This window comes from Macrosteles quadrilineatus, unplaced genomic scaffold (assembly GCF_028750875.1).
Source record: "Macrosteles quadrilineatus isolate MER2022 unplaced genomic scaffold, UCM_ALF_1.0 Scaffold_3__2_contigs__length_128488019, whole genome shotgun sequence".
Classification (NCBI taxonomy): domain Eukaryota; kingdom Metazoa; phylum Arthropoda; class Insecta; order Hemiptera; family Cicadellidae; genus Macrosteles; species Macrosteles quadrilineatus.
The window spans coordinates 121,477,700-121,492,834 of NW_026542596.1; the positions used below are offsets into that span (position 1 = coordinate 121,477,700).

The 15,135-nt window shown below is 34.7% G+C and overlaps 1 protein-coding gene across 1 annotated transcript in view; it reads right to left on the minus strand.

The window, feature by feature from the left end:
• LOC128989702 (neurogenic protein big brain-like) overlaps positions 1-10,728 on the minus strand; it is a 63,632-nt gene extending 52,904 nt beyond the window's left edge. The window contains exon 1 of the mRNA XM_054411703.1: positions 10,291-10,728. Within this exon, the coding sequence (XP_054267678.1) occupies positions 10,291-10,603 (313 nt within the window). The 5' untranslated portion in view covers positions 10,604-10,728. The remainder of the gene's footprint in view (positions 1-10,290) is intronic.
• Positions 10,729-15,135: the final 4,407 nt, after the last annotated feature.

A 15,135-nucleotide genomic window follows, 5' to 3' on the forward strand; every position in this document is an offset into this window, starting at 1 on the left:
TTGAAACTGAAGATTGAATCATACTGTATTCCAGATTAGGGAAAGTCTGCGGAAAAAAACTTATTATTTAATTAAGCTGTTTGAACAGGGCCACAAATATTTAAAAAATATAACAGCATTACATTATCAAATTGTGACAGCTGCATTAGAAGGTGAAACAATGAAAGTAAGTTTAAGTAAAATTTATAAAGTTTATATATTCAATGAAGGTATATTGCTATTGCCACTGCTGAACAAGCTAGTGGTAGTAGCTAGTGGTAGTAGATAGTGGTAGTAGCTAGTGGCAGTAGCCAGTGGTAGTAGCTAGTGGCAGTAGATAGTATATAGTGTACCATGTCCAGCCACTTGCCACTTATGATAAGCTGCCACTGACACAGGCAATGTGTCTTGTCTACTGTAGTGCGACTTCAACTTCCATCTTTGAGAAAATTGGATTCTCCCACAGGAAACAATATGTGTACACAATAAAACAATTAGGTTGTAAATATTAATGTGTTGATTCAACGATAGCTAAAGTCGAATGCTAATAAAACAAAGACTTTTTATAATACAGTATTGCTGTTAGGTCGTGTCTACTAATCGGTTGTATACAACTAAGCTGTGCGCTAAAAATAGGCGAGCAAGTACAAAAACGATTCTAATTAATCAAAATTTCTTGTTGATGAATTGAATAAATTATATTCACAAAAATACATACATTACAATGATAATAAAAAATTTTTACGGTATATAGATTTGTTCTTTTCAAAGACAAATAGACAAATATCTTGTTTTAAAACACAATATTATTTAAACCAGTAAAATATGAGTACTACAGTTTGAAAAGTGAAGGTTAAAAACAGATTCAGATAACAAATAAGTGTAAAGAGTTCGTCCAGTTTTGTAATGTAAGCAAAATTAATACTTAAGCCAGTAAAATAATTTTTTTTTTACAAAAGCCCCTCACATTCATTAATTAGAGGCTTATAGTTACTATAGGCTTGATGTAGTAGCTCAATGATCAAGCTTATATGTTTAGCCATTCAATAACTTTAAAATATAACACTATAAACAATGAAATTAATAACTTTTAATGTTAAGAGTACCTGTCAACCTGCATTGCTGCATCTATACAGGTCAGTAGATTAAATTTAACTATATTCTTTATAAACATGAAAAAGATTATTACTGGGTAAATTTTTAAAGTATAATATTTGATAGCGTATAAAATTTAAACTTGAAGTAAATACAGATTTCTTAGCACTCGTAACGTTCCAAACAATGCACCACATTATTAAAGAAAATTAAAAATCAATCCATTACAAAATAAAACATTAATTCCTTAATGAAATAGTCAGGCGTTGTCTAGGCAATTTGAGTACAGCGTTCATATTGCGTCTCGCTCATTGCAGTGTTCTACCTGTAGTCATTGTTGCTCTACAAACAGCTGACCGCTCCACTCTGCGGACAGCTGTTTGGTGGACCAGAGGCTGTGTGAGAGAGAGAGAGCGCAGACGACAGGTGTGAGCAAAGTCTACACCTGCCTTCTGCATTCCTTCGACACAGATACCGACACTGTGGGCTTACCCCAACTCCGCGCGGTGGTCAGAAATCTGTCAAAACCGACTGCCCAACTCCGCGCAGTGGTCACTTCGGGTCCCTCGCGGCACATGCCCAACTCCGCGCAGTGGTCAATTTTGGCTCTCACAGCCCTGACGGATGAGAGTTTGTGCTCTAAGTTTGAAATTATGATATATTTTAATCATTTATAAGAAAGGGAAAGTAAAAAGGTATATGCCTACCCAAAACAGGAGACGAAGCTTAAAAACCACTAATATAAGAAGTTTTAAAAAGCCCGTGAGAAAGAGTGACTGTAAATTTATATGTTCCAAAGTCTACAATACTCAATCATTCACATTAGCACTGGGTTTATGAGCTTACTGATAAACTTGAGTACCAAATTCAAAAATGTTAGTCTTGTAAACAACCACAGATTGCTTCAACAAATTGGCTGTAATCTCTGTTTCATAAAACAGTTAGCTATACACCTCAAATTGGGGAAAAAATTGGCTGAAATTGGTTTACGAGCATATTTCTTTTACATCTTATTAAAATTGGCAAATTTTACGTCTATGAAGAGGGTTTTCATTGAATCCAGACCCAGGCCAACGTTTTAGCGAATTTCCCATATAAAGGGTGATTGATATAAGTGTGCCAGCCGTTTTATTCGAAAACTATAAGAGATATCAAAAAAAGTTAAATGGTAAGTGCCTTGGATTTTTTATTAAAAAAATGGTAGTCAAGTCAAAAAAATTATTTTAGCCACCATTTTTTCAATATGGCCGCCAACTTTGATTTTTCTTATGGAACACCCTGTATTTTATTATGAATTCTGGTAGAAAATGTAATTTTAAGACGATTTTATTCTTGTAATTTTTTTCATAAACCTAACCGTTTCAAAGATAATAATGGTTAAGTTTTGAAATTTCTGCATGAGAAAGATAGCCCAGGCACTTTAGGTAAAAAAATAGAACAAATTAATAACTAGCTGATTTTTGGTGTGGTGTTAGTATGTCATTAGGTAAGTATTTTCTGAAAATTCCCTTCACTTCCTCCGCTTGCTTCACCCAGTAAAGGGCTAGAAAGGGTCTAAGTGACGTAAAAATACCAAAATCTTTATTGAGTGACACCAGTGTCACCAATTTTAGTGGTTTTAGTCTTAAATCATTCAGAATGAAAGTAGTCATGCTAAATAATCATCGCAACAGTAATTCATAGCACTGTAGGGCGTTTTATTTTATATATTCTAATTTGTATAGTAAATTTTAGGTTATTTAAAGCGTTTTTGCTGAGAATTTCAGTTTTTGACAGCTACTACCCCAACTTATTATTTGTTATTTGTCCTAAAATATATTCAAGAAAATTTTAAAATCAATGAAACAATTATATACCGGTAAATCATTAGTGTGATTTTGGATGGGCATAGTTAGACCAAAATATAGATGTAAAGTTAAGAGCACCGAACCGCAGCGTATGAATCCTTCGCGCATTTTTGACGATTTAATTTCTCATTTATTAACTTAAGTGATTTTAGTCTTAAATCATTCGGAATGAAAGTGGTCATATGCTAAAGAATTGCCGCATAAACAATTCATAGCACTTTAAAGCGTTTTATTTGATATATTTTATTTTTTGTAAAAAAAATATATATACAAAAAAATAAATAAAACTCTTGCATAATTTGTGAGATATGTAATATTGGACTTTCTTTACCTTATTTTTTTTAAATCTTATATACAACTAATACTCACATATCAACAAATAAAAAAATAGCTAAGATAAGTTTACAATTTTTCCTGCACATTTCAGAAAAGTACGGATCAGTTTCTTGGTGCGAATTTCAACCCGTCCAAAATAAAGCATCTTCTTTACCTACATACAATCTTTCTTGTAACTACAATCCCGCATCAACATCTTCATCATCCTACAGAGATGTGGGAGGTCCCATGGCTCATGACGCTAAACTGGGATTCGTCGTTATTTTCAATGTAACAACATAATTTGAAAAACGCATCTCTTGTTATGACGTTTTCCGATCTACCTACACCTTTTTCTGATGGGTTTCTAAAAAATGTTGAATAACAGTCACGGCAATACTTTGCTTGTACGGCTACTAAATCTCCAACACCGGCTTTTCGGGATAAAATCAACTGACCCTATTCATCTTTACGTTCTATAGCACGTTTCTTGACGGAGTTAAATGTTGGTAGGGTACACACTTCATGCACAACCTTTCTATATTTTTTTGGGAGTTTTGTACTGGCACAGTTCAAGGCATCTTTGCCACAAAACAAACAGTGAACTTTAATGTCAAACACCGAATCGATGCTTGAACGAGAGAGAGAGACGACTGGGGACCCCTCTGCGTCCGAACAGGACGAATCAGATGACTGACACTGCTACGCAATTAGCTGCAGCAATGGATGATGGTCGTGTATGACATACGTTTGACACTTTCCACGGACCTTTAAGGATGTTTTACCTTCCTAAATATGTCGAACGTTGTCCCCACGCTCTTCACTGGCATGTAAAAGATCAGGAATACCTCGGGTGACGACATTTTGTCAGGTTCCCTGCTTCGAGAAGGCTCTCTCCACACAAGCTGCAGCTTTCCATGACACCAAGCGAAAATTGCGTAGCTTCAAAACTGTATTTTAATTCAAGTCCATTTATTATGAAGTTTGTGTGAAAAAATTGACTTAAGAGATGATACACGCCATTTTCCACTTGTCAACAATCACAACACCTATATAAAGCAAAATTCTTCTATTACTTACTTATTCACATCACATATTGTAAAAAAACAATTGTACCAGGAGTCTTCTAAAACAACTTCAAACATAATTATGTTTTTAGGAATTTCCCCTATAGGGAATAAGCTATTAACGTAGTACTCATGGTAAGCAAAAACATGGGCAAAAATTGGGTTTTCCCATTTTTGACCCTAAAAACTTAAAATTTAGCATTTTCTTTTCCATAACATTTTGTAGAGCTTAAAATAACAAATAATTTAGTATATTGAAGCGTGATTATGAAAATGGTCCTAATGGTTACGGAGAAAATTTCAAAAAACTGTAAATTTAAAATTCCCATGTTATTCTTATGGAGAATAAAACTGTTGTAGTTTGCTTGTTTATGATCATATTTTGATCAAATTTGGAAAATGGATTCATTTCATACTAAACTATTAACATTTTACAAAAAAAAACACCTTCTTACCCTCCCTGATGCAGCAAACCTAAGTACCATGTTATTTAAATAAGGAATAATTGTGATATTTTTAAGGAGACATTTTAGTGTAAATCCAAATCAGGCAAATGGAAATTTGCTTAGTCTGCAGGTTTGCTTCGGCGGGGGTATTTTACGTATAAAGCTGTGTACGTACAAAATAACAGGTGTGAAAGCATTGTTAGGCAAACATTTTTTTTCAGAGCTGCCAACCCAAAATATCCAAACTTAAATTTCTCAACACCTTGTAGTTTTTATGATTTATTTTTTCGTATCCATGGATATTAGGGTTTTTAATATTATTATTTACTAGCATTCTTTATGTGAGTTTATTTAATAATTAGACCATTTTAAGTTAATAAATGAGAAATTAAATCGTCAAAAATGTGCGAAGGATTCATACGCTGCGGTTCGGTGCTCTTAACTTTACATCTATATTTTGGTCTAACTATGCCCATCCAAAATCACACTAATGATTTATATAATTGTTTCATTGATTTTAAAATTTTCTTGAATATATTTTAGGACAAATAACAAATAATAAGTTAGGGTAGTAGCTGTCAAAAACGGAAATTCTCAGTAAAAACGCTTTAAATAACCTAAAATTTACTATAAAATTAAAATATATAAAATAAAACGCCCTAAAGTGCTATGAATCATTGTTGCGATGATTATTTAGCATGACTACTTTCATTCTGAATGATTTAAGACTAAAACCACTAAAATTGGTGACATTGGTGTCACTCAATAAATATTTTTGTATTTTTACGTCACTTAAACCCTTTCTAGCCCTTTACTGGGTGAAGCAAGCGGAGGAAGTGAGGGGAACTTTCAGAAAATACTTACCTAATGACATACTAACACCACACCAAAAATCAGCTAGTTATTAATTTGTTCTATTTTAGGGCATTATTTTTTCTAAAATTCCTGGGCTAAGAGTTTCGATAAAGGCCTAAGCAAGCATGCCAGCTGTTTTATTCTAAAACCATTCAAAATTTCACAACTTAAACCATTATTATCTTTGAAACGGTTAGGTTTATGAAAATAATTACAAGAATAAAATCGTCTTAAAATTACATTTTCTACCAGAATACATCATCAAATACAGGGTATTCCATAAGAAAAATCAAAGTTGGCGGCCATATTGGAAAAATGGTGGCTAAAATATTTTTTTTGGCTTGACTATAATTAAAAAAAAAAAAAAATCCAAGGCACTTACCTTTTAACTTTTTTTGATATCTCTTATGGTTTTCGAATAAAACGGCTGGCACACTTATATCAATCACCCTGTATAGGGAATAGGCTATTACCGTAGGTCTCATGGTAAGACCTGGACTCACTGATTAAATTTTTCGTTTTTATTTCCCAAAGGCCGAAAACACCATCCGTTCAAATTCATATATATATATATATATATATATATATATATATATATACCGGTATATATATTTTATGTCGATATATGTAAGTCTGTTAGCACGATAACTCGAGCAAAATGATCTGATTTTGATTAAATTTGGTGTGAACGTGTAAACCGTTTATTCGAACGACTTCACAAACCAGCACGATTGAACCATGTGAACGGGGGCTTATGTATATATTATGAAAGTATAACGGTTTGAAATTTCTTTTGAAACCACTCTGTAAAGCTTAAAAACAAATAATTCAGTATATCGAAGCGTAAAAGAGCCATAATAGTTACAGAAAAAATGCCAAAGAATTCTTATTTTTAAATTCTCATGTTATTCTTATGGCGAATAAGTAAACTGTTGTAAATTCCTGTAAAAGGAACATATTTTGATTAAATTGTCAAATGCATTTATTTTACACTTAACTATTAACATTTCACACTTTTTACCCTGTCTCAAACACTTTTTGATGGGTCCGTAATTGACGGGTACCTAACCTTAATATTACAAGTGGCCACCGCGCGGAGTTGGAATCGGCCCTAAAAGTGACCACCGCGCGGAGTTGGGCATAACCCTTCGGGGGCCATAAAACTTTTCCTCGGATTAAATTTGACCACTGCGCGGAGTTGGGCAATCCCCGACACTGTATATCGCTGTAGGAGGCTGTGGCTTCCAATAGGTTCTTTCAACGGATTTTTATTCATAATTATTTAGTTCAATGGATTTGTAATAATGTGTTTAGATAAATGGATTCAACTATCGGTATAGCCTTGTATAGCCTAAGTTTAGATATTGATCTATTTGGGAAATAATAAAATCCATTAGGATTTTTAATAAAAGTTGTCCAGTTATAAGAATATTTAATACAAGTTGGTAGCGAAAATGTATTTGTTTTATTTATAGGATTTTAGTAAGTTATTCAATTATTTTTTATTTTAAAGATTTGCATTGTGCATTGTACATTATGGGGATGAGAAAACAACTAGGTGTCTGCTTATATTTTGAATTAGATGCTCCAACAAAGAAATTTTAATGTAACGGTAATCCATATTTTTCTAAATTTAGTTACTTTTTTGTAGAGCTCCAAACATGAGTGTCTAAACTTTTTTAACAGTAGAGGTACCTTTACTTAGGTACATAAAACGTAACATTATATTTCTTATTGGTTAGACTTTTGCCAAACAAACCATGCTAGTAAAAGTTTGAAACCCTTCTTGACAGATTGTAACTGGATCTTGCTGTCCTTCGCACATTAAACATCGAGAACAACCAGATACTGTCTCAATAATGTGGTCTTGGCCACTCAAAACCTTTCGTGTCGTTCATACATCCATCTTTCACACTCGTCCTTCATACTCTCGCTCTTCAAACACCCATCCTTTATACATCGTCTGGTTTATTACCGTTGTTCAGTTATTCCACTTAGCAAAACTTCACATTCAAGGAAAGTTTTTTTTTTTGAAGGACGATGGTTTTTTGTATTTTTTTTAACCAGTTTTCGCTAGACGATCTTAGGAACGTTTCTGTTGGAGATGGCCCAGTCAGATAGGCCGAAGCTGTTAGGCGTCACTGGACGAGATAGTGTATCGCTAGACACTAGACAGTGAAATCTAGACACATCAGACACAAGACAGGGACGGGTACTGGCTAGGCTTGTCACGGCGAATAAAACCATACAATAGAACAGACACTGACACTGCGTCTAGACCGTCTGTGTGTATGTGAGTGTCAGTGTGTGTGGCCAAAGCTATTATGCTACTGAGTGTCTCGGTGTTAAATCACACACGCACCTCCGACAACGAAGATTTACTTTCTAAATAGATTTTAAAAATAAAAATAAACTAAAAATACATTAATAATCGTAATAATCACACATTTTGACGATATTGACGATTTTGTATTGCAGTTTGACGAGTTGTCATTCAAACTATATTTGATCCTATTAGATTTCTTGTTATTCGCAAATTGCATAGCATAATCGTCGTTCTCGACTGAAAAATATGTTAGAAAATATTAACAGAGTAAATTGATTAGTTCAGCAGCTTAATATTCACCAGTCTAGCATACAAACGAAATAGGAGTTTGCATATACTGGATTTTCAAGAATGTACACCAGATAGTAGAACTCAAAAGTTTAAAGGAAAACTGAAGAAAATCCAGAAAAGTGCAACACAAAGGAAATAAATTTTACGAGAAGCTAGCAAACAAAGCATTGCATTCTTATCCAACAATTGCCTTTTGCTCGCACACTTTTATACGAACCTGCGTTTAAGTGTTTCAGAAAAATCCTAATGTATGTAGAACTGAGAATTAAAAATATTAACTTGTGTTGGAAAGGGAATTGTTCGTCTAAAAAGTACACATTACTGTCTGCTTATCGTTTGCGATCCGTTGAAATACACAATATACAGATTATTTGCGAAAGTTGTAAACGAGAGATGGGCCAGGGGTAGGAGATGTTCTCAGTTGAGCGAGTTTCAAAGACACGACCCTCCATACCCGGTGTCTATAGGTCCGATATTCATCTAGATGAAAGCTTAGAACTCAAACCCTCCTGAACCACGGAGGACCCCCTCTGGCGGATAAAGGAGAATAAGAGGACAAAAGATAATGTAAAATAGTATACATCTAAATAGGTAAATGGGAATGATTAAGTTGTGTAGCCTAGTTAGAATTTGTATTGTTTACTGTTGCTAATTCTATATAGTCTGCAACAGAGGTGTATACCCTGTGAATAATTTAAGGTGAAAGATAAAATATATTAAAAATACAAACCACAGTCACAGCAAACCTGCAGATTAGTAAGATTACCATTTTCTTTATTTAGTGTTTAATCAAACTTGTCTAAAATAAAGGGAAATTTGCATTTAGATCAATAATGAAAATCTTTTGTTTTACCAGGAAAAGTTTTAGGGCCACATGACCTTTTCTTACACTTACATTCATATTTGCAATCAGAATAATATTTCCTAGTGTTAATAGTTATACTAATAGTTACTTAGGTTTGATGCTACTATATAAAAAACAAAAGAATGTCCTTTTGACTAAATTTTAAAATAATTAATAACAAAATTCTCCGACTTCTATGTATGTTATATATGTTTAGAAATATGTTCATTTTTTTCTTTTTCTTTACAGCTTAATAAAGGAACGACTGAATTATCACTATTTATGTTCAGTGTAGTCGATTAAACTTTTATCCAGTGTCAAGGAATTTGGATTTAATTAATACATTAAAGAAAAGTCGAGCGTTAATGAGGTCGCCTTTTGTTAAACAATGATGAATTTTGGATGAACCGTCAACGTCCAATAGATTGAAATCCCGTCAGACTTGACTTGTTTGAATATGGTAATTAGTAACTCAAGTAAAACCAGATATTTAATTCTAAAAAAATGCGGTTTTGTATGGTTTACATACCTAGATGAGGCGATTGTGTTATTGCAAGACGATTGAACAGTCCTTCGGTTTTGGGATAGGTTTAGTCATTTTCATATAAAACAGAGCATTTGTCAATAGACCTTATTACTTCCATGCAACCCATCTTTGCCAGATCAAACGTGAAGTTAAATGCTTATGACATGTAATATAACAATATAGGTACTGGCGCTGTGCTGTAAACATGTTATTGGATAGTAAAAGAAACGTCATCATAATACAATCAAATTGTATTGAATTTAAATTGTTAAATTGGGTTTAGCCTACTGCAATAAGAAATAAGATAAGATAAGTAATAAGAAAAGATGAGAAATGGACGATACAACTTTGTTACAACGTGAAACGGTATTCTTCGAATAATAAGACTTTGGACGCGTGTTCTTGACTTTTCTATATTTTTGTTTTCATACCTTTCTATAATTACTTCCAAACAAAACTTCTCCCTTTGCATATATAGAGATTATCAAGATTAAAAAGATTAATCAACATAAAACTTAAAATGACGTAGAACATGTACTTTTAAAATTAGCACAATAAGTGTAAACATAAATCGTACTCTTTAATTCTATGTCTAAAGAAACGAATAGAACAAAATTTTCCAAAATAACTCTTGTAAAGGTATAAGTAAAAGTTAATAATTTTTAGCATTTTATTAATACAATTTACAAGGAGACTTACCAGAAACGTGTCCAAAGGCCTGAGTGAGCGCTGCCATAGAGAACCCTGCGGCCAGCGCGTTGGCGATGACCACCAACCCCTGGGAGCCCGTGGGTGCCACTGCGGCGGACGCCCCACAGACCACGAACACGTAGAAGAAAGACGCCAGACACTCCGAGATGATGGACCTCCAGAACTCCAAGGTTCGCATCTCGGCTTTAGCAGGGAGAAGTCGAGGAGGAGCATCGTCTCTACGCATTGTTGCGATCTTCTCCAGCAGAGTGGCAACGCCGTACTCGACACTCTGTACGTCTTGAACTACCGGAGTCGTCATCACTAGTAAAGCAAGGGAAACACTTTAAACAAACTTAAAAACTTCCTATTACTGTTGCATTTCTGTATCTACCAAACGATGCACGTGCACTGACTACTACGAGCGGGTTGGACGACGCGCTCCGGACGGACTGCCGCGACGGAATGAGAGCCAAGCTGGTGAAGCGCCGAGGGGAGCGCGCCGCGCCGCGCGGTGTTGATGCTAGTTCGGCGATCCTCCACGGCGCAGGACAGCGCCACTGTTTATCACTTTAACTTTACCATCTGGCGCCCATGCTTTGCAGCTGGACGTCTAATTAATTTGGTTGTTCTTGTAAGCCACCAGTTGCCACTGTCATGGCACCAGTGTCTCGAGTTTCGTTTCATTTGTTAATTTTTTTAAAAAGCTAAATGATTCTATTCACAGAATACATTAAACACGGAATAGGAATTGGAGACAGCAAAGTTACCATGAATTTATTATTTGAAACCCCTTTGAACTCAAAAAGCCAAAATAGACTACAAGATCGTGCCACTCATCCTACACTCATCTCCATTCATACTTGGCATGAAAATACCTACTTTGTATGGTCACCATTTCATTGAAAAGTATTAAGTATTAAGTTCAACGTACGTTAGTCTGCTTCCACATCGGTTGTTAGTTTATGGGTTCCTCGAAAGCCTATTGGTACCAAGATAAACTTCTAAACGCTGTCTTCTACGCTTTTTATCCGATCTACTCAGCAGTATATATCAGGGCTAGAGATATACATATATATATCTAGCCCTGAGTTTATATAGCAGTGCAGATACTCACTTAACTACCTGTTGCTCGCCAGGAGGACTGTTTCCGTCAATTCACCACCACAGTATCCAAGGTTTAGGTTTATGCCTCAGCTCAACTTAACCTAACCGAATCCTAAATAGATTTGGAAGATAATTATAAGAATAAAACAAAATATATTAAAATAACAGAAAAGGTTCCGATGTTTTGTCCCTAAATCCACGTACAACCTATTTTGTTACTAATGCCGTATTATTTTTGACAGAAATAACCGTAATTTGCCTAAACAATACCTACATTTCCCAAATCCCTACAGTTTTTGCAAGAGTGTACGCCTCTCACTATTGTTTCGACTCATCACGCGTCTTCCATAAATCTCTGATCTCTGAAATATTAGTCGTAACACACGGAGGGCAGATGAGCTTATCGTCAATGTGAAATGTCAGCGTGAGAACATGAGTGGGTCATGATTGATGTCTTCATCGTCGGAATTGAGAAACTCGGCGTCACGACTCGTGGATTCATGGACTTCTTCGTGTTATGGACCTTCCGCGAAATGAGCATTCAACTCAACATTACAAGACCAACATTAACATTCAATATGTTACTGTGAGGGTTCTAAGGCATTTGATCAGTTTCTCTAGTCTTTCATCTTGCGTCAAAGTGGGTAGCTGTTAAAGGGCTCGCCTAACAATAAAAAAGTTACCGGATCGATCTTGAGAAAAGTCAGTAGCTTTAGTGGACCCAGCTGTCCCATATCATTGGACTTTAAATAAATGATCCTGACTAATAAAACAGTTGATCTTAGTCAGTATCGAAGCTATAGGGAGCACAAAATGTCATTGTTTTAATTGAACATATCTTTAAAAGTAACTAACAATAGATTGTTTAGTGCAAAAATTAACCACTTTTTTTAGAAAAGCCTAAAAGAATATCTCTTTGTATTTTTTTCTCTTCGTAGCAACCAAAATTCAATAAAACTATTTACAGATTGTAATAAAACTTTCAGGCATTATTATTAAGCATTATTCAAGGATGGTTTGTGTGAAGTTTGGTGCAGATCCATCAAAAGGGCTCCGCCTCAGTGGCTCTGGAGTTTCCCATGTTAACTTGGTATGAGTATGACTCATATTTAAATGGAATTAAAGAATCTTTAACAGCTAGTTCAACTAAACAATTTTATTCTGTGATGTTAAATGGCATTAAAAAGTTAATAGGTTTACCAACAGGGTGCAGCACTATTATTTTTTAACTTTATGACAACAGCTAATTTGCAACCAAAAGGTGAGTAAGCGTAGCGAATGAACTTCAACCTGAAGGCAAGTGAGAACAGCGAACGAGCTCCAACCTAAAGGTGAGTAAGCGTATAGCAAACGAACTTCAACAAGGACGTGATTGAGCCATGCGAACGAGCTCATCTTGAAAATGAACGAGCAATGACACAAAACCACATTAGGATAGGACGACGTCTGTCGGGCCAGCTAGTAGGAAATAAATGCTGAAATAACATTGTAGTAATACAAGTATTGTAGATGTATTTAATCTTCATGCGTTGTTCACATAAGCGAGGGTGAATACAGTACATCTGATTCGAATTAGATGGTAATTGGTGAGCAGTGAGAGAACGTGTTAAGTGAACACTCCGAAAAAATCATCTTCAGACCTAACAGACGTTTTAAATTTACAAACCTACACATTAACAATAAAACAACAAGTAACATGCTAAAAAAGATGCTTAGCCTGTGCTAAAACAGAAAAAATTAAACGATTACGTAGTTACAGGTCCTCTAGGAAAATGTGTAGCATCGATAAGATTGTGAAAGATTTATAAACTCAATTAAATGTTTCATAAAGTTCCTATAGGATGTTGTTATAAACAATTAAAACTTCATCGCGACGCAGATACTTTCCAAACACCTAACGAGTTTAAACTACAAGTATTCGCTGAGGAAACTCGCCGCGAGACATCATTTTAATTCTGACGCATTTAAATCATTTCCGCCAACATTTCTTACTTTCAGTTTTAAAAACTAGCTTTGAAAAGCATAATTATTTCAATGTCCTATGCTGGCATTAAGTTAAGGCATACGTTAATTGTTAATAATTTGGGTCCAGTTCTATATCTTGCAAAATCAATGATTTAAAATGTATCAATCTTTTCAATTATAAACTCAAACAGTACACGTACAGGGTCACGACAGTTAACATAAACATTTTATCTTTGGCACACCAAACTCGTGCAGTTTTCCAAACTGTAACATTAAAAACTCTCCCAGGAACATATAGAACAACCTCCCTAATTATACTGACGAACGGATAATCGGCTGTGCAATGCACGAAATCCACAGACTTATTTCAAGTGGTCCCTTCTTGGAAGTACTACCGGTACTGAAATTTAACAACTTGTTATTTTCTACAGAAATACAGTCTGAATCATGTAGAGGACTTCTTGTTAGACATTTGAACTCATCTGTGCGGACTTAAATTAAACCTACCTTTTACCACACATAATATAACCCATACTAGTAGGGGTTATATTATCTGTGCTTTTACGCATTAGTGAAATCACATGGGCTACTTACCACGTTCTTTTAGGATCATACCAATGGAAAAGTAGTAGGTTTATGTTACTTCATTTAAAGATCACACCGGTTTTTACCACCCAACATTGAAATGAAGATACAGTACAAATCATCTACAATGTTTTTGTCAAGGCTTTGGATGTAAATATGTACACAGAACAGTTGGTCACGGTGTCCCAAGCGCTAAGCAGTACAACATCCCTCCACATTTAACTTCCTCTCCTGAGGACGGGGTGAAATTCCAGATCCCGAAACGTGGTTTTTGTTCAAAATGATGGAACATATCCGCAATAATCTCTTAGATAATCCATCGATACTATTATAAAATTGAGTTGGTGTCTGTCACGACTAAAATACCAAACCGATACAGCCAAAATTAAGCACAAAACTGGTTCATATATCTAGGAACGTCATAGGCCCACACTTCCTCATAGGTCATAGGTGCACTTCTTTGAGTTCCTCTCGGGCTACGCCCCCTGGACGTCCAAGGTTTTGAGGCGAGGTTTTAAAAAGTAAATATTAATAATTGGTCTTCATGGAGGCATGAGGAAATCACAATGTCTACCTTTGTGTTGACATTTTGAATGTAAACAATCAAAACTGCCAAATGCTTATTTCACAATTTCAGACTGCTGATGTAAATAAATTATAATGTTTTTACACAACTGGTAGGTTTATAATCTAAAACTTTATCATAGATTATTTATTCTAAAACTATGTTAATTATTATAAAAATATATTATGTAACCGTTGCTGTTTGTGATTTAATTTGAAGAAGATTGGCCTTAAATATGTGTTTATGTAGTCGTTCTAGCAGTTTTGAAACTTCAAGATTGGAATTTAAAGTGTCAAAAATAAAGGGAAAAGGGATTAAGAATAAGGGAGATGGAAAATCATGTATGTCAAAATGTTATTCGAAAATTTGGTAAGTGTTTCTCATATTAGCCTACACAATGTTTAAAATTAATCAAAACCAAATTGGTTATTTCCTCCTGCATTTACCAGATTTAAAATCCATAAACCTATGAAGACCATAAAGGTTGAATTTTGTTTCTAAAATTGCTGGCGGATGTGTAAATATTTTATACAACAAATGTAAGTATCAAAATGTTTCTATTTCGTGTCCTCTTCCCGTTGCAAAGCACGGGTACAACAGCTAGTACAATACTAATAACACATGCACAAGTT